This window comes from Rosa chinensis, chromosome 5 (assembly GCF_002994745.2).
Source record: "Rosa chinensis cultivar Old Blush chromosome 5, RchiOBHm-V2, whole genome shotgun sequence".
In the NCBI taxonomy this organism is placed as follows: Eukaryota; Viridiplantae; Streptophyta; class Magnoliopsida; order Rosales; family Rosaceae; genus Rosa; species Rosa chinensis.
Genome location: NC_037092.1, coordinates 72,750,534 through 72,777,551, shown reverse-complemented (window position 1 = coordinate 72,777,551; position 27,018 = coordinate 72,750,534). Strand labels below are relative to the sequence as shown.

General features: G+C 39.6%; 1 protein-coding gene, 1 long non-coding RNA gene and 1 pseudogene across 2 annotated transcripts; 1 reads left to right on the top strand and 2 right to left on the bottom strand.

The window, feature by feature from the left end:
- Positions 1 to 9,366: 9,366 nt before the first annotated feature.
- On the bottom strand, positions 9,367 to 26,144 carry LOC112164003 (annotated as a pseudogene).
- Positions 16,540 to 20,524, top strand: LOC112201407 (polyribonucleotide nucleotidyltransferase 1, chloroplastic). The gene is made up of 6 exons (XM_024342282.2): positions 16,540 to 16,918; positions 17,029 to 17,157; positions 17,338 to 17,406; positions 17,724 to 17,767; positions 17,887 to 17,929; positions 20,035 to 20,524. The coding sequence occupies exons 1-6, from the start codon at positions 16,850 to 16,852 to the stop codon at positions 20,161 to 20,163; spliced, it is 483 nt and encodes a 160-aa protein (XP_024198050.1). The 5' UTR covers positions 16,540 to 16,849; the 3' UTR covers positions 20,164 to 20,524.
- LOC112201410 lies at positions 22,884 to 23,780 on the bottom strand. Its single transcript, XR_002936743.2, has 3 exons — positions 23,757 to 23,780; positions 23,602 to 23,673; positions 22,884 to 23,493 (listed from the first exon to the last, which is right to left on the bottom strand). It is a non-coding gene; the product is annotated as an uncharacterized LOC112201410 (long non-coding RNA).
- Positions 26,145 to 27,018: the final 874 nt, after the last annotated feature.

Below are 27,018 nucleotides of genomic sequence, written 5' to 3'. Positions count from 1 at the left end.
AAAGTGCACCTGCCAATCAACAGGCCTTTCTACACAAGGTCTGTGAGCGCCTTGGTTTTGGTCGTGAGGCGAGAGTTCCTCAGCCAGCGGCGTCGTCAAAGCCGGAGAAATCCTTGGATCTGATTTTGAAGGGTGCCCATGAGCTTTACCTTCACCAGGGTTCAGCGGAGGAACGCAAACTGAAAGAAGAACTTCTGCAGGCACATCGTGACTTGGCGGCCAAGAGGGAGAAGAGTAAGTCCACTGCTGGGGACATTGCCAAGCTTGACTGTGCTATTGTAGACGTCAAAGAGAAGTTCAAGCGTGCTGTGGATAAGACCATCGCCGATACCGCCACTATTACCAACCTTAATGTCGAGCTGGCGGTACTGAAGAAGGAGAAAATTGAGAGAGAAGATACTATCACTCAGTTGCAAGAGGCGCTTACCGCCAAAGAGAAAGAGTTGGCGGACTTCCAGTAGGCTAGGCAGGAAGAGATGGCCAAATTGGCGGAGGACGAGAGGGAGATCGTGCGCTTGGAGGCGGTTGATGCCTTTAAGAAATCAACAGAGTTCAAGGCACTTCTGACGGATGCTGGTAAACAAGGTGCGGCCGCCAACTTTAAAGAGCTCAAAGATAACGGCTACTTGAACTTTGACAAGATACTGGTTGATCGAGCCCCTCCAAAGTCGACGCCTGGCGAGGATGTTGCGGGATCTGAAGATGGCGGTTCCTAAAAAAGTGGCTCTTCTGATGGTAGCGAAGAGAGTGGTTCTTCTGGAGAAGATCGCACACGGTCTGATGGTAATCCTGAGACTCCGACGCCGATAAGTAAAGCTGAGAAGAGAAAAATAGGCTCTCGTCTGCCTGAGGAGAAACGCCGCCCTGGTGATCGTGTTTCAGGGTCCCCCGGTCAAAATTAGGATATGTGGATGTGAAATTTTTTAATGTGATTGCTTTTCTTAGTATTGTGGTGTTTTTGCCATATTTTTGTAAGCAGACTGGTATTTTTGTTGTGATGGATGTCTGTCCGCTAAATCCCTTGGGGTTGTGGCGGAAATATTTTTCAACGTCAATGAAACATGAAAGGGATTAAGATTGGCCCGTTAAATGTATGTATATCGCCCTTGTCCTGAGGAGCAAAGGTGTTGGCCTGGCCAGACTAAATATTTTTGCTTTTTTTTTTTTTTTTTGCATGTGTGGGACAATGATTTGAATAATTCCTCGTTTTATTGACGACTGGACGGACCCAACTTCTTACAAAAATATGTACCCGTAGGGTAGCTTTTCTTAGCTAGATTTTGCAAAAATTAGCTAAGTGAAGATGCTAGTGGGCATGTTGCGGTGCTACTTATAGTAGTAGTAGAGGTATTGAGTGTTCCATGGGTGAGTGGACGTGATGTCTTCCTTGCTTTTTAAGTAAAATGTGTCAGGGCTCACTACTTCTATGATTTGATAAGGTCTCTCCCAAGTTGGGCGAAGTGCTTTTGGCGGTGGTATGACTTCTTTCATGACCCAGTCGCCAAGTTGTAGGTTTCTGGTCTTCACACAATTGTTGTAAAAACGCGACACCCGCCGTTTGTTTTGCAAGTTGTGCAGGTGGGCTTTGTCTCGTTTTTCCTCTAATAGATCTTTGTCAAGGTTGACGCCGGCAATGTTTGTTGTGGTGTCATGCCCGTCAATCCTAGCTGTTGGTTGGGTTACCTCAATGGGGAGGACTGCTTCTGTGCCAAACATCATGCAGAATGGAGTTTCGTCATTGGCGGATGTTGGAGTTGTCCGAATGGCCCAAAGAACTTCCGGGAGCTTCTCAGCCCATAATCCTTTTTTGTCTTCCAATTTCTTTTTTAGCAGCTTCTTGATGATTTTGTTGGCGGATTCCACCTGGCAATTGGTCTGGGGGTGTGCCACTGAAGCGAAACGCATCTTGGTGCCTAGTTTGGCGGTGAAGCTGATGAGTTCTTCATTGTTGAATTGCGTTCCGTTATCGGTAATAATTGTATCGGGCACTCCATAACGACAGTAGATATTTTTCCATAAGAAATGCTGGACTTTAGCGGTTGTGATGGCCGTTAAAGGTTCAGCCTCGATCCACTTGCTGTCGTAATCGATGGCTACAATTATGTATTTGATCTGACCTTTGGCGGTTGGGAGTTTTCCGACAATGTCTAGCCCCCACATGGAGTGAATCCAAGGTGCAATGATGATGGATAACGGTTTTGCTGGTGCATGCGGCAGGTTTGCGTATTGTTGACATTTGTGACATGATCTTGATGTTTCTTTGGCGTCATCTCCCAATGTTGGCCAAAAATATCCTTGGCGCATGGTGCGGTTGGCTAATAATCTAGCTCCTGAGTGGTTGCCGCACTCTCCTGCGTGTATTTTTGCTAGGACTTGTTTTCCCTTTTCTGGCGTTAGACACTTTAAGTTGGGATCTGTGAACCCTTGGCGGTAGAGTTTGCCGCTTTGAATGTTGTATCGTGTTGCCCTTCGTCCAGTCTTCTTGCTTCGACTTTGTCGGATGGCAATGTGCCATTACGTTTGTAATTCAGTATCTCATCCATCCAATTTGGACTTACCTCAATGGTGTAAATTTCCGCCAGAGTTTTTGTGATGCTAGGCTTTTCAAGGGTCTCCACCCTAGTGTCGGCGGGACTTTGATGTGGTTGAGCTGTTGCCAGGCGTGCCAGAGAGTCGACTTTAGCATTCTTTTCACGGGGTATTTGCGTGATGTTGAAGAAACTGAACTTGCCGAGTAATGTCTTGGCGTACCCTAGGTATGCCGCCAGTTGTTTGTCCTTGACTTGAAAAATGTCGTTGACTTGATTGACCACCAGCTGTGAATCACTGAAGATGTTGACATTTTCTGCTCCATAATCGATGGCTAATAATAACCCTACGATAAGTGCTTCGTATTCCGCCATATTGTTTGAGGCCTTGAAGTTGAACTTTAGGGCGTACTCTGCGTTAAGTCCTCCTGGCCCTGTGAGGATTATACCGACACCACAAGCCTTGGAGCACGCGGAACCGTCTACATAGAGATCTCATTGTGATTGTGTCTTCGCCTGTGCGGCTTGGGGTTGCTGAATGCCGTCCTCCGACATTACATCAGTGGTATGTTCAGGCTATGGTTTTGTTAATTCTGCTATGAAGTCAGCAACAGCCTGCCCCCTGATGGCGATTCTTGGCCTGTAATCGATGTCGAACTCGCTGAGTTGTCGAACTCGCTGAGTTCTATTGCCCATTTGCTAAGGCATCCTGAGTGTTCCGGACTTTGGAGAACTTGCTTTAGCGGTTGATTTGTGAGAACATGGATTGTATGTGCTTGGAAATATTGACACAACCTCCTGGCGGCCATTATGAGTGTTAACGCCAGTTGCTCAAGTGGCGGGTATCTTGTTTCCGCTCCATTCATGCCTCTACCGGCATAGAATATCGGCAATTCTTCTGTTGCCTCCCTGCGGACAATTGCACAGCTAATGGTGGTCTTGGACACTGCTAGGTAGATGTATAGCGTTTCGCCTAGTACCGGAGTTGAGAGTAGCGGCACAGAGGCCAAATACTCCTTGAGATTTTGAAACGCCGCCTCACAATCAGGCGTCCAATCTACCACTTTGCAATGAGACCGTCTCATTACCTTGAAGAAGGGTAGGCATTTGTCGGTTAGCCTGGAAATGAACCGAGAAAGAGCCGTTAACTTCCCCTGAAGACTTTGTACCTCAACTTTTTTCTCTGGAGATTTCATGTTTATGACTGCCTGTACTTTGTCGGGGTTAGCCTCTATTCCCCGCTCACTGACTATATACCCTAGGAACTTGCTGGCGGTTACGCCAAAGAAACATTTTTCTGGATTCAGGCGCATCCCATATGCTAACAAAATGGCAAAGATGATGTGGAGGTTGGCCACATGACCACTGGCCTTTATGCTTTTGACAAGCATGTCGTCGACATATACCTCAATGATCTTACCCAAGTGTTCCGCAAACATTGCGTTCATCAGCCGTTGGTATGTGGCTCTAGCATTTTTGAGGCCAAAGGGCATGACATTATAGCAATATAAACCTTTGTCGGTGGTGAATGTTGTGTGCTCCTGGTCACCAGGGTGCATCTTTATCTGGTTGTAGCCAGAAAAGGCATCCATCATACTAAGTAACTCATGTCCTGCTGTTGCGTCGACCAATTGGTCAATGCGCGGTAGCGGGAAACTATCCTTGGGGCATGCCTTATTCAAACCTTTGAAGTCGACACACATCCGCCACTTTTCGTTAGGTTTCTTTACCATCACCACGTTGGAGATCCATTGTGGGTAATGAACCTGGCGAATGAAGTCTATGTCGCGCAACTTGGTTACCACTTCCCTGATGGCCCGATATCTCTCTTCATCAAATGCCCGTCGCTTCTGCTTGACTGGATAAAAGGATGGTTTGATGCTGAGTTTGTGTTGAATTATGTCGGGAGAGATTCCTGGCATGTCTGCGTACGAACATGCAAAAACTGCGGCGTTCTCTTTGAGAAACTAAGTGAGTTCAGCCGCTATCTCGGGGGAGAGTTGGGCTCCGATACGAATAGTTCTCTCTGGGTGCTCATCGGAGATACATACGACACGGAGCAACGTCTCTGGGTTTACGGGCTCTTTTTTGTAGTATTTTTCTTCGTCATCTCTGGGATCATCGATTTTGTCGGTCAACTATGGTGTATTAGCCACCGTTAAAATTTCATGGCTGCCTCTTGACCTTGACACCATCATTGAGTAACACTCTCGTGCAATTGATTGACTTCCCCTAACAGACCCGGTGCCGTTGGGTGTTGGGAACTTCATGAGTAACATGTACCCGGCGATGATGCATTTCAGCTTGTTGAGAGCTGGGCGACTGATAATGGCGTTGTATGAGCTGAAGCAGTCTACCACTATGAATTCAGTATGTATTTCTGCCGTGCAAGGGATTGTCCCTACCGATAAGTGCATATTATCCGACCCCAGAGGTTGGGTCAAGTCGCTGGAGAAACTGAGTTGCGGCTCGTGGTCTTACAAAATTTTGTTGTTGCGTTGTAGTTGCTTGTAACAGCCATTGAATATGATGTTGACAGCTGACCCGCTATCCACCAGTACCCTTCCTACAGACGATTTGTTGAGGACAACATCTATCAAGAATGGGTCATCATGAGGTGAGTGAATACCTCGCTTCCCCTCCTCGGAGAAAGTGATAGGCTCCCAACCTGCTTTGGCCATTTTGGCTGACCGGTCATAGTGGATATTGAATACCTCTTTTGGGTGGTTAGCGCGCTCATAGCGCTTTCTTGCTCTGTGTGATAGGCTGCCTATGAAAGCACCGCCATCAATGGTTTTGATCCGCCGCATTGGTTCAATGTTGGCGACGACCGGAGGCGGTTGTCCGATCTTGTACTGCTCCAACTTTCCATCACGGTATAATGACTCAATTGCAGTCTTGAGGGCATTGCAGTCGTTGCTGTTGTGACCGCTGTCTTCATGGTGTTTGCACCATCTGCCGGTGTTTCTAGGTTTTCCTATTCTGGGGTATTTTCTTGGGGGTGGTGGCGGTATTTGATCCTTGCACTGATCATATATTTCTTCATACGACGCCGTCAAGACTGTAAAGACCTCAAATTTTTTAGCACTTGTGGAGGGCTTATTGTGGCGGTTGTCGCGATTGTCGCGGCGATCATTGTGACAAGATGTATTGCCCTTGTTATGATAATGTGGATCCTTTTGTCGCTTGTCTTGATAATTACCCTGCTGCCATTCCCTTTTTTTGTCATTGGGTGGTGTGGTTATGTTTGGAGTGGTGGTGGTGTGTCCTTATTGGAATGTGGTGGGTTGGGGGTTTTTAAGTGGAGTTTGAGGTGGTGGTGGTGGTGGTGTGGCGCCATAAGTGCTGTACTTGGCTTGGGCATGCAGGACTGCCTCATTCATGACGTAGTCATATGTGGCATTTGGACAATTACAATTGAGGTGGTATAGAAAACTTGCCTTGTGGAGTCCTTGCTTGAAGGCCGCCAGCGCCATTGTTTTGTCAAGATCTCGACATCTTGATGTGGCGGTCCTCCACCTTGTTACAAATGATTTTAATGACTCGTCAATACCCTGGCTGATGCTGAATAGTTGGCTAGAGTTGTGGTAGCCGTCCGTCATGAGGATGAATCTTGACAGAAATGCATTTGACAGAGCTGAGAATGAGTCCATGGAACCTAGAGGGCATTCGAAAAACCAACTCATTGCCTCGCCATCCAACGTTTCGTTGAATAGGTGACAAAGCGTTACGTCCTCAAATCCCTTGTTTCTTGTCACCTTCTTGAAAGTGTCCATGTGCACGAATGGATCTGTTGATCCGCCAAATTGGGCTATCTTGGGTGCTTTGGCATATGTGGGTCTGACGGTTTGCAAAATGCTGGCAGTAAATGGACCCGGTCGTGCCGCAAAGAGTGGATTCTGCGCTAGTGGTGGGGTGCTAGTTTCAGCTCTGAGTAACCTTTCCTCTAGCTCCCGCATTTTTTCCAGTATTAAGGTGGTGGCGTCAACAGTTGGTCTAGGCATGTGTTGGGTTGATGCCACAATCTGTTGTCGCGGTGCAAGCATGTTTCCAGTTCCTCTTTGTTGACCGGCGCTGAATGAATGATCATATTGCTGCTGTGAGTCCGCCACCTGCTCTTGTGATACCTGTAGTGGCGGTGTCGGTCCTAATCTTGCTAGTTCAGTTGGGATTAGGGCGACACCCAGTGGGATTACAGGTATCGGTGCTGCTCTTATCCCTGTGCTTGGACTGAGCCTTACGCTTTGGGAGTGTTCACTTTGGCTTGGTCGTGCATTTGTTCCCAGCGCTTTCTTCAGCTCGTCAAATTTTGACAATAACGTCGCTACTTGATTTTGAGCTTCCGCCTTCTCCTTTCGTTCCTTTTCTCGATCTCTGTTTGCATTGTGCAAGTCTGCCAAGGCTATTTCTAACATAGCAGCAAGATTCTGGCCTTGCGCTTGACGGCTTGTGCTGGTCTGATTTTCCACGACAGATTGTGTTGGGAGTATCCCGGGGGAGTTGAGATTTTGGCCATCCACGTTAATTGGTGTGGTGAACAATTCACGGTTGACGGTTGATGGATTGGTAAGATTGGGCTGAGGGTTGGTGGCTTGATCTGCTTGGTCTCCAAAGCCTTCGCTGCTTCCGCTAGCCATGGTAGGTTGAATGGGAAATGACTCTTAGTTCAGATATTCCCACAGACGGTGCCAATGTTAATGCTCAGAATACCACCATATGATGTCGGCTTCTGATAACGTAGACAAGAGTCCAATCTTCCGATATATGTGTAGTTCACGAAGTCCCGCTAGTCTGTCAAGAGAAATACAACGGCGTCAAGAGGGGAGACCACGGTTGGTGGTCTTCGGTCCTCCGATGCTAAAGTTAAACGATGTACTTGTATTGACAAATGAAGAGGTAAATAGCTATTGGATGCGTAATCAATGAAGAGAGAGAAATGGACCTTTTATAGGTGAAGTAGTGAGTTACCTCACTCTTGTTTTCGATGTGGGACTGATATCCTTCAGTTTGCTGAGTTTTGGTTCTTTCTGCAAAGACAACTTTGGGTGGCGCGTGTAGGCGCGTCAAGGCATATTTCAGCCCGGAGCTAGCTTGCCGATGAGGGTTGTCTTGCTGTGTTTCCGGAGATTACTCCATTGAAGTTACTCCACCAAGGTGACATGGTTAAGTATGAGTGCAGATTATGGCCGGTAATTGCTATGTATATACAATTGTTAATTGGACATGTGAGGTTGAATTGTACGTGGTGGTTTCCTTTTGCTTGACTATTGGTCATGGAAAATTAACCAGGGCATGCTATGATATTTTGGATTGAGACTAAATCAATATGGCATAATCATGGTTTTGTTTATCATGGTATCTGGATGCTGAATGCTACACCATGAGACCTTGGTATTTAAATAGAAAGCTAGTCATGGTTTATGTTTAATGTTGGGTGCCCTTAGTAATTTTCGGGGTACACCTAATTGAAAAGGAAATTGTGTTGATTTGAGAAACATATTGATATGGTTATGATTGGCGAAAAGTCTAAGAACGATAAATGGTAAAAAAATTTATAATTGAGATACTTATCGAATTTGTGGCGATTGGTCAAACGTGGTCAAATCGGTCAACACTGGTCAAACCAATAAATGTTGGTCAAACAATAGTCATAGTGGTTAATCCTGGTCAAACAAGGAAAAATTGGTTATACGATTTGTTAATCGTCGAGATTTCAATTATTAGTTCAATGAGTTATTAACTGTCGAAACTTCGGAATCTAGGACTCCAGTTACTCGAGGAACAGAAGGTTCGCTACTCTCGGAATACATTGGACAAAGCTTCAGAATCCAGGTAGGGATTCAGGACTCCCCTCGGTTAGTGATTTTATTATATATTGTTATTAAATGATGCATGTTAGTTGGTATGGTTTGGTTAAGTTAAAATGCAATGCATACTAACCAAACCGTGTGAGAAATGTGATGGCTTGAGAGCGAAGGGGGCACTGACTTCCCTTGATTTCGATCCCTTAAACCTCCGGAGGGTTAGTTACACCGGTCGGACAGTGAGCGATCGCAATGACGACCTGATTCCGTGAGTGTAGCTAGGTAGCGGACGCTCTCGCTACGCTTACTTGGTTGACAAATAAATTGAGGTAAGGTCTTGTAGTGGGTCTATGGGACCGGCCATCGGGTAAGATTCAGCGCGCATGTTTATTTAAGTATCTTGCATCGATTTTTGAGTTAGAAAGCATTATTAAAAAGTTTTGTCATTCACTGAAATATTTGGTTAAAACATGTTTTCATATTGGGGCCCCAAAGATTTATTAATTAATTTTAAATCTAGTTGAGGTAGAGTTCCTGTTGAGCAGCGAGGATGAAAGCTCACCCCTACAACAGTGTGGATGCAGGTACTGTGCACTGATGAAGGGACAAAGCGGACGAAGCTAGGTGTGCGGAATAAGTCTGGTAAACCATCGTATGGACTTTGTTCTACATTCTTTTTCTCGAACTTCGTGTTTCGAAACTTGTTGATAGTTAGCTTGTGTCAATTTTAGTTCTCATTCCTTAAAGTTCGTATCCTTCGTGTGAACATTCATTCAAGTTCTGGACAAATGAAATGATTTTTCGAAACTCAAAGATTTTCACCTCAAAAGTACTTGTAGCTTCCGCTGTGTTTTTACAAAAAAGGTTTTCAAACAAAATGCCTAGCGGTTCTCTAGAATGTAAGTCAAGCATTCGATTTATGTTTTAGAGATTCGCAGCACTGTAACGAGCTTAAGCTGGTGAGGTGCTGCTTGGGGCGTTACACCCATTACCACAAACAACTCTCTGAATGGTACGGTTTTCCTCATAGTTAGTTATATGTCATAAACCAACTTGGAAAATGTGTTCATATGCCGAGAATTAATGCAGGTTGATGCACAGCGATAAACCACGATTAGTTGCGCTTGGTATCATGTAAGCCTTCCCTTCACTTGGAATTCCAGCACGTCCCATGAAACTTGGTCGCCTCCCCCCAAAATCAGCATCATAGAGGGGCAGCATAAACCAGCTAGTTATCCCAAGATTAAGGCACCTAACATGAGTCCCGTGAGCAAGGCTTGATAGATCCTGATGACACTGCTGAAGTTCAAGATAGTCGAGTGCCGATCGAACATAATCATCGTCAAAACGCACCACAACATTGTGAATGCAGCTTGCGGCATACGATAATGGTTTCGATATGAGATCTCCTGCTGTGGCTGTTGCTGCGGCTCTGAAAATCACATTACAAAAGTAACGAGGTGGGAGTGGGGTTTGCAGTCTGGTCCTTCCGTTTACAGGAAAGTATAAATTGGTTTCTTGATCATTAGCAAGTTCACGTGCCTTGCAGGCTCATCTCCATACATGACCTGAAAACACCTCAAAAGAGGTGTAATTGATTAGTAAAGTACTCATATCATCGTCTTCCTCCTTAGTCGTGGTCGACATAGCTTTCAAGATGTTGAGCTGCTCCCTAGTAAATGTAAGAACCGAGACTACTGTTTCTGCCCCAATGATTTCTTGTTGATCGTGGTCATTAGGAGGTTGGTATACAATGTGGTGATTGTGGTCGTCTTGAGCACAAAGTAATGTCGTGTCGATCCACTACAACAAAATCGGGTATTAGTGACCACATGTTAGTGACCACTTCAATATTGGTCACAAATACTATTGAATTTAATGACCAATCACTATGCCAAAAAGGCCTTCAGACGACAGAATAGTTCTGTCGTCTGAACGAACAAAAATATGTCTTCTAGTACGGTGTCGTCTCTTGGAGGCATCAGACGACAGAACACTTCTGTCGTCTGATTTTTCAGACGACATAAAAAAATAAAAGTCTTGTGTTGTCTGATGAATTTTGCATTTTGGGAACATTGTGATCTGTATCTTTAAAAGCATTCAAACAACAGTTTTGTATTGTCTGATAAACAAACCAACCACAGTCTTTTTTAAATACTATTGTGTGAATCGTATTTGCAAGACTTATTTGTGTGGTTTGAATGCCCTTAAATAAGAAATATGAAGACTCGTATGTAGTGTCTTCTCTCATACAACAACTAAATGTTATGCTAATTTACTTTAAACGACAATTATCTGCGATCATAAAGTATTTCAGACTACAATTAAATGTCGGTCTAGGGTACATTCATACGACACTTAAGTGTTGTGTGAAAGGTCTTTTATTAGGTCTTTTATATTGTCCGTGATTAATTCCAACTACACTTATTTGTTGTTATTATACGCTTTAGCCAACAATTTCGTCTAACTTATGTTGTTGTTTTGCCATTTAGACTACAATTTTCTGTCGTCCCAATGCCAAAAAGACAATAGACTTCTAATTGTTTTTTGTGTTGATTTTATTCAGCTGCAACCACACATTTTGGTGTGCTTTGTTGTAGCTTGCAATTTGAGATAACACATATTAGTAGTCCCCTGTTACAATTGGTATGCATGCATCTGAAAATTAACATTGCCCATTCATAAAACCATAAAATACACATTCAAAATCATTCATTGAAATTTTCACTAATCCACCATTGTCTCATGTACACAAACCTAATCATGAGCATCAGTTCAAAGTGGCCCATATTTGAATCTGCAGACAAGTCCAAATACTTAATGAAGGAAGAATTTCTACTAGACACAAGTTAAATATACGAACTAGCTAGCTGTACTACTGCATTACACCTGGTGGCTTCCCCTGGGGATCACGTAATCTCCATAATTGTCCCTTGACAGCTTCCTACACAAAAGCATGCATGATTATCACCAAAATAGGGGAGAAACAAACATAACATGTTAATAGATCTGGGAAACCATATGATGATACGGCCAATAGATCATTGGATTGACAGTGTGAGTCTGAGTCAGAACTGAAATAATGAGAGATTTGATTCAGGATCTAAGCCAATACCACGCGGATTTGGATGCAGCCTCAATTGAGAAACAAAAGCACAAAACAATGACAGGCATGTGTGATAATGACTTGTAACTCATATACATAATCAAATGTTCAATATACTGAAAGTGAGCTAAGATGCACATAGACCCAAAGAAATTCTCAAAGTTAATGTCACCGTATAAAGTATATAAATGCAAGGACATCCTACCAAAACAAAATCGTTATGATTGCTGGAAAAACTGACATTGATAAACTAGGTCAAGCTAATATATAAAAAAGTAAAGCAGTTATTAAGCTAGGAAAAAAAAAGAATCATGTTGCAAACAGAAAAATAAATATGTACTGCAATATCAGGACATACAGCTGTAAACTTGTTCCGTTGACCCAAGAAGGAATGCTCCCAACTAGATTATTGTATGATAAATCTCTGCATACATGTCATGACAAATACATCAATTACATAGTTCATAGTTTCATACAATTAAATATAATAATACCATGACCATTATCAAAATTCAGGCATTGGTCAAGCCTATTGATACTCTGATATATGATTTTGCATCATATTAATTTGAATCTAAAACCCCTATTTCTCCATGTTTTCCCATGAACCCACAAGATTATGGTTCAGGATTTCCAGCAATGAGAAGCCATATCTTGAGAAAAAAAATTGACTGACTGACTGAACAAGTTGTAGGACAAAGAATGGGCTCCTAAGCAACTTGATGGGACAGAAATAGTAGATTAGTAAATTACTGAATAAATAAATGCAAGCCTCCTATAGAAAAAGTAGCTACGTTGTGGGTTGAACTTTAGGCAATTAGCTGCAACTCATTGCTATTTAGACAATTAGCTGCAACTCATTGCTATTTACAATTAGCTGTCAAATAGTCCTGTTACGATAAATTCTAGTGGTGAGAAACATCTGTTCACTAGTTATTATAGCTCACTGCATATAAATCTGTACTTCTATGGAATTATTGCTTAGTTGTAGGCATTTAGTAAAAATTATCAACTAAAGAACAGTAGCATCTAGTAGTGAGGTCACTCAAAAAGATTATGAGTTAATTAGAAAAAGAAGTGGGGGCATTCAGAATCCTTCAAGTTCATGTAGAAGCTGATATTGTACAGTTCAGATAAAGCCGAAGTAAATACATTATATTTATCAACAAAGAGATGACTCAGATGAGTTCATCAAATACAGAATATACTTATCAGAAAAATCAGAAAACTCCAAGTGTAATGAATTATGATGATGTTTAAGGAAAACATGCTGAAGTACTTACACATTGAGAAGAGATGAGCTTTTCGATTTAGAGAGAGCGCCATTCAACTTATTGTTTCCAAGAAACCTAATCATGAAGACAGAAATACATGCCTCAATTAGTACTTGAAGAGTACATTTAGGAGGAAAATAAAACAAGTAAGAGCGCTTGAGATATTACAGGATGGAAAGAGAACTCAAATTAAACAGTGAGTCTAGTATTTGTCCAGTTAGATTGTTGAAGATCAAGTCCCTGGTAATTAAATAATAATAGAGTTACAAGTCTGAAGGACAAACACAGTCAGTGGTAAAAATTCTGATACAGAAAATACCATTTATAGATGCATCCAGTACTAGTTAAATTCATTATAAACAATACAATTTTGGTTAACCATATAATACATTGCAAGTGATTTTAGAGAAGGGGATAGCATTGACTTTAGCATATGGTACTCCCCTTTATAGGTTGGACAATTTGGGTTTACTCAATATAATGGTCTTTAATCACCAAGAAAAACTTACAGCTGAGATAAACTTTGGTATCCTCCAATGTTGGAAAGAATTGAATCAGAAACATTTAGCTTACTGTTAGTGGAAAATATATTTTTCCTCCATACACATTAAGCTTATAAAGCCTAGCTATAAGATGAACCTATTATCATTTAACTGAACTGGAACAAATATAGATATCGAGTATTTATTTAGAGCAGCTTACAAGGAAGTAAGCTTTGACCAATTTCCTATGAAGTCAGGTATACTGCCAGAGAGTTCAATGTCTGATGCCCAACTGCAACAAACAAATGTAATCATCTAAGAGATATTACATAAAAAAAAAAAAAAATCTACTGCATATATCTTAATGCTTTTTCATTTGGCGAAAAGAAACATGTTACCAGAACCAAGGTTAAAAAAGCACATGAGAGATAAAATCATTGAAAGACTCAGCCCACCTTATCAAGATAACCTTCTCTGCGTAAAGCTAGATCACCCCCCACTGAACCAAGGTTCACAAATATCTGAGCAGTTACCAGAAGACGATTATAATCTAAAGCATTGTTCACTCTTCCAAAAAAAAAAAAAATACAGAATACTAAATAAGTTCACCACACCTTTCCAATCAATGTTATGAAAAATAGGACACCATGAATTACGACCCCTGAACATTTGAATAACAGTTAGCAAGAAACTTCACCGATAAACTCTAAAATAAATGCACTGCAAGTCCATCTCACCATATAAACACACCTTGATTTCTGGAATACCAGACCCAGCTACTGTCGGGGTGTAACAATATAGAGAGAGAGAGAGAGAGAAAAAAAAAAAACCAAAACTATGTTGATTTATATGTACACCATGAAACCAGCCAGATATGATTTTTGTATTATATTAAACACTACATGATCCGCATAGAAACACTATATGAAACTAGCCAGATATGATTTATATGTACACCATCAATCAAACACTACATGATCTGCATAGAAACAAAACTTACATGTTAAATCCGACATAAATATGACCAAAGTCCCCCTTCCAAGAAGCCTTCCCTTCTTCCACTTTGATAGGGCACAAGCTATGCTTTCAGTGACTCCACTAGTTCTATTGTTGGGCAAGGAAGAAGGGCTGGTATTTTTGAGAATAATAACACAACAAGCAGAGCTTCTAATTAACCTACCTGCTGCTACAAACATTATAAAACATACATCAAGAGTGCCAAATGCAATACCTTTTGACTTCCTTAGCTGAAGAACCCAAGAGTTTCCTATTGGTGCCAAATGCAATACCCTTTCAGCTTCATTTTGCTCAATCCCATATCCATCTATACTCCTAATTCCATTGATTCCCTTAGCATAATCCAAGCCCATATCAAAACTACATAATCTAAACTCATCTGCAATTCAAATGCAACCAATAAATTAATAAGTATTAACATTATGAACAAACGATAAAATTCAGAATGCAACATAAATCTAGCCTAATAAATGGAATTAAATGGGGGAATCTCGAAATATTGTTACAATACCTCAAATATGTATTCACGAGTAATTTCAATCGGCATCACTAGAACAATTCAACCTACAACCAAGTAAAAAAGAAAAGAAAAGAAAAAATTCAAAACAGATGTTATAGCAGTGTAACATACAACTCAAAATATTGAAGCTTTATAAAGCTTGAGAGGTCGAGACAGAGGGCAATGCCTAAATAAAAAGCCCAATCTTGAAACCCAAATGCAATCATATAAACCCTAGGCAAACTGAATTGAAAACAAATCAAATTTATATCCATAAATCAAAGGAAAACATACCAGATCTATCAACTAATGAACCAGAAAACTAATTAAGCCAGAGAGAGATACATATGTGTCCGAGCGGGTTACCTAGCCTAAAGCAGAGGCTGAGTCAACATGGGCGACGAACAAGGACAAAGCCAGAGCTAGAGAAGTGCATAGAATGAACAAGGAGTTGAAAGCAAACGAGAATGGATTCTTGGTGGTGAAGAGAAGCTTGTTGAGACATGGAGGGCAGTAAGCTCTGTGGAGAACAACAAATTTGACGTGTTGTAGTCAAATATATATGAGTGATTGTCCATACTTAACAATAAAGCTTTCCTTTCCACCAGTTTTCCCTTTGCCACACCATCACTACTGTCGATACCGATACCTCCTCCTTTGGGTTTTTCTTGGATTGAAGAAGAAACCCAAGATTCGGTGAAAGCTTCCATCTTTAGGAGACGAAGCTCACCGTCATTGGAGCTGGAGAGAGCGAACCAGCCGTCAGGAGTGATATACTAGAGCAGGTTTTCACTGTGGTTTGGCTTATGAGAACTAACGTGGAACCGCATACGCCCGGAGAAGGAGATAGGGGTTTGCGTCTCCCCTGTTGGGACATAATGATTTAGGGTTTATCTATTTCACAGTCTGCAGGAGGAACCAATATCAATCTGCAAGAAGAAAAATCATGAACAAAATGTGAGAAATCAGACAAACCCCAAAGGTAAAAGAACACTAAACGCCCAAATTGAAACCATTGTCTTTGGAAGAGAAGCATTCCGGTTCCGGGGATTGGATCTGAACATGATTTCCGAAGAGAATTTAGTTGAGAGAGATTCTAGGGATTTTGGTTTTCGGGGAAGCAAACGAGAGGTGGAGAGAGAAAATGGGGATTTTGTGTGGCTGAAAGAGTGAGCCGAGATGGGAAGGAGTAAATGTGTAGTAATGCCAAAAAAGAATTGGGAAAAAAAAAGAAGTGAAACTCACCTTCTTCACACAACACAATTGTGTTGTCTGAGTATCACCCCGATTGACTAGTCAGCTAGGGTCTCGGCATTTTGAGAGGGAAAGGACTATAACTTTTTGGAGGGAATTCCAAATATTCTCTTAGGGTTAGATTTGAAATATCCCCATATTTTACAACAACATATAAGTGTTGTCTGTATCTAACCATATTTTCAAAATGAGACAATCTTTGAGATAGGAAATCATCATCTTTTACAACTACACAAATGTGTCGTCTGAATGCTCACCATTTTTTCAAATTGAACGAGTATGGTTTTAGTCTATATTCAGACAACAAAAAAAAAAATTATGTCGTCTGAAAAACTCAGACGACATAAAACAAAACTTATGTCGTTTGAAGTGTGTCGTCTGAAGCACATTTTGGCATAGTGAATACTACCAGTTGGTCACTAATACTTTTTGGACCAACTAAATCCATTCATCCGCCTATTTTTCAAACTTTAATGACAAAAAATTTTAATATTAGTGACCATTCATGTTGGGTCACTGATATTTCTGAACTTCATAATGCATGGTTTCCGTTTAGTGACCAAAACTTTTCAGTTGGATGGATTTTTTCTCAGGCGGGTTCTTAAACACGCTTCTCAAAATTGAAAAATCAAAGTCTTTTCCAAGCGCGGCATGCTAAAGTGCTATTTTTAAGTAAAGACCCAAAAAAATTAAAATCCCTAGTTCACACTTCTCAGACCCTCTTATCTTCATCGTCCTTTTCCAGTTCTCCCTCACTCCTCTGTTCTGTTAGCGAGTCATGGTGGGTCGAGCCCTGAATTCCGACCACCTTGGATAGCCCATACGAGCCGGTGACCGTGTCACTCGACCTCAATTTGCTGGACAGAGATCCCAGAGTTAGCCGCCATGTTATGGGCTTCGAGCCGAGCAAATTACGATTCTGTTTTGATATCCTGGATTATAGGTTTGTTTTTGGTAAGCAAGCTTGGAGATTTGATTTTGTGGGTACACTTTGTTGTAAGTTGAGGAAATTTTCTGAAAAGGATTTCTAGGGATTTATCTTTTTGTTTAATATTCTATCCAAGTTTTGCAGTTTGTCCCTCCTCGTTCCCAGAAAGAATCTCAAGGTCAGAGCTTTGACCGACGCCGGAGCTGCTGCCGCGGTTGATGTTACTCAGCCTTATTCCGTCAAAATCCCCGTTGGTGATAGGCACGTGAGATCTTTTGTCCCAATTCTGCTTCTGTTCATTTCTAGATTTCTTGTTTCCACAAATGTATCTTGAATTATAGATAGGCACTATTGTTTCATGAATTAGTATAGTTAGTTTACCAGTGCAGTTGTATCCAGTTGTGTATTTATGGAATCATGGTTGATTTATTTGGCATCTTTACAGATTTTGATTGAGACAGGTCATATTGGGAGACAAGCCAGTGGTTCTCTTACCGTCATGGATGGAGAAACTGTAAGTTATATATACTCACTACCTCATCCTCCTCCTACCCTTGTACTCTTTTATCTTCACTTACACTAGTTTTCGTTTCTATCATTGCTTCAGTTTGTTTTTTTTTTTTTTGGGATACCTACTTTATTGCTGTACACTCAGATTGGGAGTGAATATGTTTCTTTTTTTTTTGCTCTCCAATCTACTATTAATTTTCCAATCACCACGACTACACAACAGAAAGGAGATGTATGATCACTGTTATAGACTTATATCTTATGGTTGAACTCTGGGTTTCTCCTAGTGAAGATTTATCACATTTATGTTTCTTTTTGTAGATTGTTTACACATCTGTTTGTTTGGCTGATGCTCCAAGTGAACCGTAAGACTTTTTCCCTCTTTCCGTTCATTATCAGGAATGTTTTTCGGCAGCAGGTTGGACTAGGTATGTCTTGGAACTTTTCCCCTTATTTTGATTGCTTTAATGTTTACTTGTTTTAGTGGAGGCTTTTTCAAACGAGAAGGAACGGCAAAAGATCATGAGGTACATGCACAATTTTTTGGTATTAAGAACCCATCTCTGTTTTTTTTTTAGTTTTAGATGAAGCTGTCATGATATATCAGACATTCAGTTTCAAATTTTTATTTCATGCGATATCTAGGACAGATACATTAGCACTAAAATAAAGTTAAAAAATAAAATAAAACTATAAAACAGGTATTTAGTGAGTGTAGTAGTGCGTACAAGTGCCTAAATGCTTATAATATGTACTTTAATTCAATTAACTGGTCTAGAGTCTTCAATTACATACTGCTTAGTACTCCACCTACATGGGTAGTGTATGATTCCATCTTAGAGTAATTGATTAACATCGATCGCTACAAGTACTTGCCGTTGCTGCTATGGCTGCAGAAAAAGCCAAGCCAAGGATCATCACTTTCTGTAGTTGTCTAGTTAATAGACATGATGATGCATCCACATCAAGAAAATCAATTAACTCATATGTAAAACATGGCATATATGCATGATATTTCACTGTTTCATTGCATCATATATATCCAGATTTATCCTGAACATGTATATTTCCAATTCCATGGTTGGTAATGAAAGTAAAAGCAGCAAAAGCAACCGAGCCAGATAGTGATCGATCATTGAGTAGTCAAGTTTGAGAGTACATGTTTATCCAATATTACGAACAGTAATTGCTCTGTAGTTGGTTAACTACATATATAACATCCACTTAAACTAAACCACTTCTACAACAAGTAAGGAAGAAGATAGGTTATACTACATAATTAAAACTGAAACTACAACAAATAAAGGAGAAATCAATAGTAAACGTACTACACTCAACAGTAAATCTGCATACTTACAAATATTGGGATTTTTTTGACCAAGTTTTCTAACCCTGGTCTGTTTACTAATTTTTTTTCTTTTTGACGTGGGAAATGAAAGTGTGCAACAGTTTGCCTTCTTAAATTGTATTGTATGTGTGTAAAAGCTAGGTAACAAGAATTAGGGATCTTAAAAGTATCAATGTTTGATTCTTACTGTCAGATATTATGAAAAAGAAATGTCTTTGGGTTTGAATCTTTTATTTAGAGTTTTAGTCTTCCACTCCTTTCTCAGCCGCTATAAATGTAGTGGCCAATTAGCAATTCTCTCCATAAATATGAGTGGAGGGTGAGGTTATGAGTTTATTTTCCATGCCAAAAAGATTGCATTATATATTTTAGTGAGTGATGAATTTATCAGTTATTATGTGATTGCATTACCACAAAAGAAATTGTTAGATATGGTCATTTGTTCTTTCTTACCTTTTTTGCTTCTGTTTCTCCTAATGGGTAGCTTGAGCAATCAAATAGATCAGAGACAATTTTGTTTTTACTGGTTGTATATCCTCCATACAGTGTTAATTTCATTCTTAATTTTTTTTTTTACTTCTCAGAATTCTATGTCAATATCGTTGCTCTGCAATTTTTTCACTTGATTAAGTTTCAGGTGCTACTCGCATTGTCTTTTCAGTGATTTCTGAGGTTGTTATATCTTTTCATGATTGAATGTTTGATCATATAACTACGCTATAATAAGATATAATAAAGCATGAACTACTATGGTGCTTCAATGAAGTTCCTATAACTAGGTAACCTAATTGTATTAAAACTTTTGAGCAGTATTGTACTGGTAAGTAGTTCATAGAGGTCTAGAGAGTAAAGTAAAGATTAAACTTTTGTGTAGCTTGGGCTGACAAAACTTTATTGTTTGGGACTGGTTCAAAGAGTTGAAATCTCACTAAATGTCTTTGGTCTGGAAAAGTATTCTCTTTTGATGTTCAAAATGATTGCTTTTGCTATAAGTTATTAAGTGATTGCATTACCACAAAAGAAGGCCCCAAATGTTCCACGTGGTGAGACTGTGAGAGCAAGGCTGAAACAATTTTCTGTAATGAACAAACTGAAAAAAAGAGCTCTTGGGTTAAGTTTTTTTATTTTTTTATTATCCTTTTAAATATTATTGATGTCCCCCATAATTATGGAAGGAATTTATGTTGTGTCACTTGTATATTGTGTGGAAGTTGGCCTTTCTTCTTATATGCTTCAAAATTTCTGTCATTTGATGTTTGAACTTTTTGAGTATCTTATATGCAGGTCATAGTCGAGCATTTGTCAGTTGAGGAAATAGCTGGCATAAAGGAGGCATTTCAATTGATGGATACTGACAACAAAGGCAAGGTATCCCTGGATCAGCTTCGAAATGGAATACAAGAACTCAGCTAGCAGATTCCTGACCGATCGGGAAATGAGTCCTCTATTACATTTAAGGACACCCAAAAAATGTGTCCTCTATCCGGGTGTCATTAGAAGTCACATACAAGGACACTGAAACAGTGTCCTCTTTTCCTTACAAGGACACTTGAACTGTGTCCTTAAAGAACAAAGTAAAGTGTCCTCGTATCTAATAGAGGACACATAAAATGTGTTCTCACATCAATAGAAATATGTCCTGTTTTCCCTACTATGACACATAAACTATGTCCTCAAAGGTGCAAAATAAGTGTCCTTGTATCCTTTAGAGGACAATAAAACGTGTTCTCATATCAATAGAAATGTGTCCTCTTTTCCCTACTAGGACACATTTCTTGTGTCCTCAAAACAAAATGAAAGTGTCATCCTTTGCTTGTAAGGACTCATAATCTGTGTCCTTAAGAGTTGAAAACTATCCCAAAAAAAATTATCCAAAGCATCTGAAAACCACCAAAATGACTATATTACTTACTAAAATACATTAATATACATACAAAATAAGTCTGAAGTGACCACAAAATGAACTAGAAAAATAACTTAATGAATACTCTACTAATCTTCTAATCTTCGGTCAATAGATGATTCTCTTCCTCTTCAAGTCTTTCCAACCATTTCTGTCCAAGATCACATCCTGCTTTTGCAGCGATCTGAAACCGCTCTCTTGCCATTCCTGCCTGGTCTCTTACAATGCTTTCTGCATTCTTTCTTGCTAAAGAACCCCTTTTCGAAGTCAAGTTCATCACAGATTCTGGGACTTCAACACCTAAGACATGAAAACATGTTATTAAGACTGAAAGTTCATGACATGGGACGGAAATATAAGTTCTGGCTGCAACAGACCATTATTTCTATTTGAAGAATCACCCTACATATAGATCCATTTCTGGCAAGAACTTAACACATTGCAGTTATTCGTTGGGAATCTTGACGACTATTCTGCAATAACATAAAAGAAGCATGGTGGGGAAGAAGAGACCTTGAAGAAGAATAGACCCATATGCTATAGCCGCACCAGCATGTCCCCGCATATATTAAAATAAAAGAACAGTTAAAAACAGTGCAGTAGTTGATGCGTGTATGAAATCGTACACTTGGTGGCTTCTCTGGATAATCTTTGTCACATAACAGTTTTAGTTGATATATGCGTCCTTCATGAACGGTCTGAAACAAATTCAAGGAGCAAACCATGAGCATTTTCTGTTCGAGATATATCAACTTCCCCAAAACAATGCAGAATTAATTGCAAGCAATAACTCTTGCAGTGAGAAACTCCAAAAAGTAAATATTATGAAAAGTGCATTCACTTCAAGCAAGCTGTGATAAACTGCAATATCAAATGAAACTGGACTACATAACCACCTCAAAATATGCACCACAAAAAGAGAATCAACAGAAAATTTGGCACATGACTGCAATGTCAGTAAATTAAAGTTCCAGATGAATGAATGATCCATGGTTTGTTCACCCACCACAATAACAGGAATTGGACGAGCACAAAAAAAGTCCAACAAAATCCAAAGATACTTACATCAGAATAGCATTTTCTATATTTATTCATGCCAAGGAGAAGATCAGGGAGCCAAAATTGGTTTCTTTTCTAGTAATACCATAAAGAAGATTTTGGGCCTTGAAGTTAGACCAACATCAGTTATGTCAGTGTACTCAACTAGAGCCAAGGAAAAAAGAAACTAAACAATACCCAACTTGGATTAAATGTGGAGTAAAGTTCAAGCACAAACTTGAAGACAAAAAAGGTTCAAAACATACAATTCCCCTACAGTGGCAGAGTAAGATTAAGATCTGCTGTGGCGCACTTTGTACGGCTCAATATACTGGCTTAAAACTTTGTTTAAGTTTAAGGCAGGATCTCAACCTGCTCTGGTGGTTTTATGCCCGTATATCTAAGAATATCATACCATGGTGAAAAATTGCCTGCCAAAATCCTATCTCATTGTAAACTTAGAATATCTACTGAAACTATGACACCCGAAAGTGCAGGCCAAGGATTTGATTGAATATGTCATGGAAAGGAAACCGACCACCGGAAATTGTTTTCATGAACGAATCACGACATAGAGTGAAGGGGAAGTTGGCAAGGACCCTGGGTTTCAACTTTCAGGTTTAGGCTAAACAAAGCCATGATAACCAAAAGTTCATGCTGATAGAATAAAGTACTGGGCAATATAGTCACTGATCATGTCGTGCATTGAACTAGCAATTATAACAAAGCAATTTGACCAATCATTTATGCTGACAAGTAAATATGGTATATGGTTAAAAAAAATTAATCATCATTTAACCATCACATAACATATGAAAACTCAATAATACCATTTAACTTAGATAAAAAAATCCCTAAAAAATGTCATCATAAAGTGTTGATTCAAAAAGCAATGAGAACAAAACACACAAAAAGAAAAACCAAGAGATTTCACTATACTCATTCCTGTCTTTCCCATCCCAAAATGACTTCTTGTGATCATTATCTTCTCATGACCAATAAGAGCATCCACCTCAATATCACAATGAGAGAGGACTGCTGCCACAATTAGCCAGAAAGTTAGAGTGGGTTGATGCCCAAATCAACCAGCAAATGGAAATGGGGTAGCGGCCAAAATCAAGAATAACTGTGGTTTCCTTCAAATTTGATACACAAATTTTAACCTTCACCTGATATATATATATATATATATATATATATATATATAGCTGGTATATTCCTCTACCTTTATGTGGACAAATAGAGTCTTACTTTTGTTTATATCTCCAGTTTTAAGTTTACTAGCAGTACATTATGACACATCACAAAGTGGGAAATCTAACATGTGGACGCAGCATAAGAGTTGCATAAAAGGAACTTCAAAATGTCTAATAGATGAGATCAAGGCAGTGTAGTCAAAAGGTTTGGGCTAAAGTTCACAGAAAACATAAACAAAGAGGTAGAACACATGCTCATTCCAAAACATACATTTACATTGTCCGTATAACAAGTTACCATTTAAGATAGTGTCATAGTATACTATACATTCTCTTATCCAAATATGAGCAATGTTTCAATATTGCACATTCAAGCCTTCATACTAATATTCTCTCATGCAGTTCCTGGTTGACATGCCATTAAGTTTTGACACCAGAGCCAACTTACCAGTTGGTACTTACTTATTCAACTAGTTAATACTTAAAACAAAAACAAAAAAATGTAAAACAAACTGGGGTTGAAAAGGAGCTTACAGATTCTGCAAGTTAACCAACTTCCCAAGCTCAGGAGGAACAGTTCCAGAAAACATGTTAGTCTCAAGGTTCCTGAAAACATATTCTCCTTTTCATCAAAGCAGGCTAAATCAAACAAAAATTAAACTTTGATTTAACAAACACAATGAATAATTAGATGGACAGAGAGGCAGAGCATACAAGTATTTTAGAGTGCTGATGTATCCCAAGAAGGCAGAGATTGGTCCAGTTAAGTTGTTCACATAAAAGGACCTGCAGTTTACTCAAAGTTTTAGTTCAATCATTATAAGTCATTATTGGACAACAAAGAATATGGAGTTAAGAATTGAATTTACATATATTCCAACTTTGTAGAAGCCCATTCACTCAGTATATTACCAGTAAGAAAATTCCTCGTGAGATCACTGTAAACAAGACAAACATATTAGTAATAACACTAGCATTTGAGAAAAGTAAATATCTTCAGATAGCATATCCTTATCTAAATCCAAAATGCCAAATCAGAAATTCAAAAGATTTCTAGATTCGAATACTAAACAGGTATATCAACAGAGGCAAGATCTAACAAGTTACAAACCTTAAGCAAATTAACCGGTCGTACATAATACGGGGACAGAAACCGATGTTGGTTTCTGGTTAGGAAGTGCCTAGAGATCAGCCATCACCGAGTGACAGATCTAGCGATAACTAATATGGCTATGCAATTACAATTCCAATTGAATCAGTTCAAATTTTTCGTTCAGTTAATTCAACTGAAATCAGAAACAGTACGACATGAACTATTAGACCTAGCCAAAGCAAGAACAATTAGTTGTACAGATCTGGAATGAAATTGAAGAAACTAAGATCGAAAGTTACCGGAGGCGAAAACGGTCTTCAAGTCCTTGGCGGAGAGGCTGGCGTTGCCGCCCAAAATAGTGAGCAAATATGCGGCAACAACCTTCATCTCTACTCTAGCTAAGGCTCAGACGCGGCGGTAGATTGGAGGCTCTGATGGAGCTTGTGGGTTTTCGGCAGAATTTAGGTTTATATACAGAATGATTTTATGCGGGAAAAAGAAGTGGGAAGTTTAACTTTTGGCAAAAATATTTCGGCGGGCCAGCATAAGTTTGCTCCTGTTTTTTTTTTCCCGTCCTTATAAGGTTATTAGGACACTATGATAAATATGTGTCCTTGATGGGTGTCCTTATATCATGGTTTTGTAGTAGTGCGAGATCTACAAATACTAATGGAAGCTGTAAGCATCAATTTGTGCTTCATGGTATAACAGGTATTTGTTTGACTACGATTTGTGATATAAATTACTCTTTGGTTACTCCCCTTAACCATAGTTAAACTTCTTACCTGCATTTATTTACCTCCATGTCAGTAGATTTGATTGAGTTTATGTCTAGTTTGTATTAAATTTCAGTGTTAAGAACAGGTTCAAAATGAGGAGTTAAGGGACATTCAAAGCCGGTGCAAGTCAACAAAATGAAGAGTTGAGGCAGTGAAGGCTAGAGCCGCTCAACAAAATGAAGAGTTAGAGGCACTAAAGGCAAGACAAAATCATACTGACACACTTTTACTTATACTAATGGCGCAATTTTCCTCCCAAAACTAAAGCTACGCATACATGATTCACTTTTGTTGTTGCAATTATATTATCATAAAACATAATTATAGTGCATATAGTGAATACTAGACCTTTCTTAGATACAACTCTTACAATAGCATAAAGATGATAACTTGCTATATGTTTTGTTATATTGCAGATGGTCAAGCTTGAAAAAAGTACTTGTTGCAAACTATCATTGAAGGCTTATTGAACTTCTAGAAAGACATATGTATTTCTGTTTATTTTGAAATTGCTATGAAGGATGGATATTGACAATTGTATATTTTGAATTTGCGAAGTTAGTATTTCATGATGGACTTCATGTCTTATTGGATTGGATCGGTTTAATATAGATAATTGGTTTCAGAGTACGTTTCATTTTGTTGTGTTGGAATATAGAATGCTACTTTGAGTAGGTTATTGCATGAAAAATTGGACAATGTCTACGTATTGAAAATATTTTGATTTGTTAGTGAATGGTTTTTAATGACCTAGCAATATGGTCACTAAAACCAAGCAAGTGAATGGTTTTTAATGACTAGATTTTGCAATTTAGTGACCATTGATAACACCTTTAGTGATGAGCACGTAGGTCACTAATGCCATTATTATTTGTGACTATAAAACCGTGGTCACTAAAGACTTTTTGAATTAGTGACTGTTGGTCACTAAATAGAATTAGTGACCACCGTGACCACCCAAATTTGGACTAAATTTGCTAGTTTCAGTGACCAATGCAGTGGTCATTAATACCCAATTTTGTTGTAGTGATCGTTGGTGGGATTGCAAGGTCCAGACCACGAGCCATACCAGACCATTTATTTATAAAGTGAAGAGCAGATAATCCATCTGCTAAGTGATGGTCTATGCGAACACCAAGTGCCACTCCACCACATTTTAAATATGTGATTGTTACCAGCAACAGAGGATAAGAAGATATCCAGCCGGAACAATCAACGGTAGGGAGGAGCCCTCTCCTGAAGTCGGGAGTGGGTGCGAAATCCCCGAAGTCATTGATGCAAGAGCTGCTATGGGCCATAACAAACAAGGCCCCCTCCGCATTGCAATCTATTTCAAGACGACACTTCTCGGCCTCATCAATTTTTCGCTTCAGGCGGCGGGCCATAGGTTAAAAGGGCACAAGGGCCTTGCTGACCGCGTCCTTCAAGACATGCATGTGAAAGAAATTACTGTCGTTGTTTGCACTAGCATCGACTTTCGGCTTGTAGATATAAATACTGGGAGCAGGGGCGGATCCACATAGAGCCTAGATTGGGCACTTGCCTAGACTGGATTTTTGATTTTATATTGATTTGTTGTAGGCAAGGGATGTGAAAATGGCAAAAATAGGGCAAAACAAGTTGAATTAGGGAAGAAAATGGCAGAAATTAGCCAAAATCAAAGCAAAAACAAGGCAAAACCAAGGCAAAATCTTCACAATTGCCTCCAAAATCTGCAGCTTCTCTCTAATTTTCCTCCTTTCCCTTCCTGTCATTAACTTGCCTTACCTGAAAAAAATTTCTGGATCCACCCCTGACTGGGAGTGTGAGTGTTGGGCTGCACCAAGTCCATGTTCAAGAGCCACAACGACTGCCAAGGTGTCTCCGCCGCTGGCCTCAGCACTGTCGACTCAATCACACTGACGTTGACCGCCATCTTCATGCTAGAATCTTATATCCACAAAGCAAAATTTGAAGTTGCATGAGGCCATTTTTTCAGGTGAAGTTGTTATTATTAACATCCTAGCTAGAAAGCAAAGAAAATCTCCACACCTCTAACTGTTATATAGAAATAGGAATTAAATAAAAGTTAGAAAAGAAGAAGGCATAGTTGGTGATATACCTTTCGTCCGAGAGATGCTACCCAGACAAATGGTTTTTTTCTCTTCATTTTATAATGCCAAGCAATGTTTCATGGCTACCTTGACGAATCATGCATGAGAGCGACCATTCCTGTTTTGGGCAAATCAAGAGGTGTAAATGATCAATGTTGTACGTGTG

Excerpts from the sequence above, each read along its gene's own strand:
- LOC112201407 (XM_024342282.2), top strand. The coding sequence starts at position 16,850 with ATGTTATGGGCTTCGAGCCGAGCAAATTACGATTCTGTTTTGATATCC. Across the intron at positions 17,158-17,337 it reads TCCCCGTTGGTGATAGGCAC|ATTTTGATTGAGACAGGTCA; the intron begins GTGAGATCTTTT and ends GCATCTTTACAG. Across the intron at positions 17,930-20,034 it reads GAACGGCAAAAGATCATGAG|GTCATAGTCGAGCATTTGTC; the intron begins GTACATGCACAA and ends TCTTATATGCAG.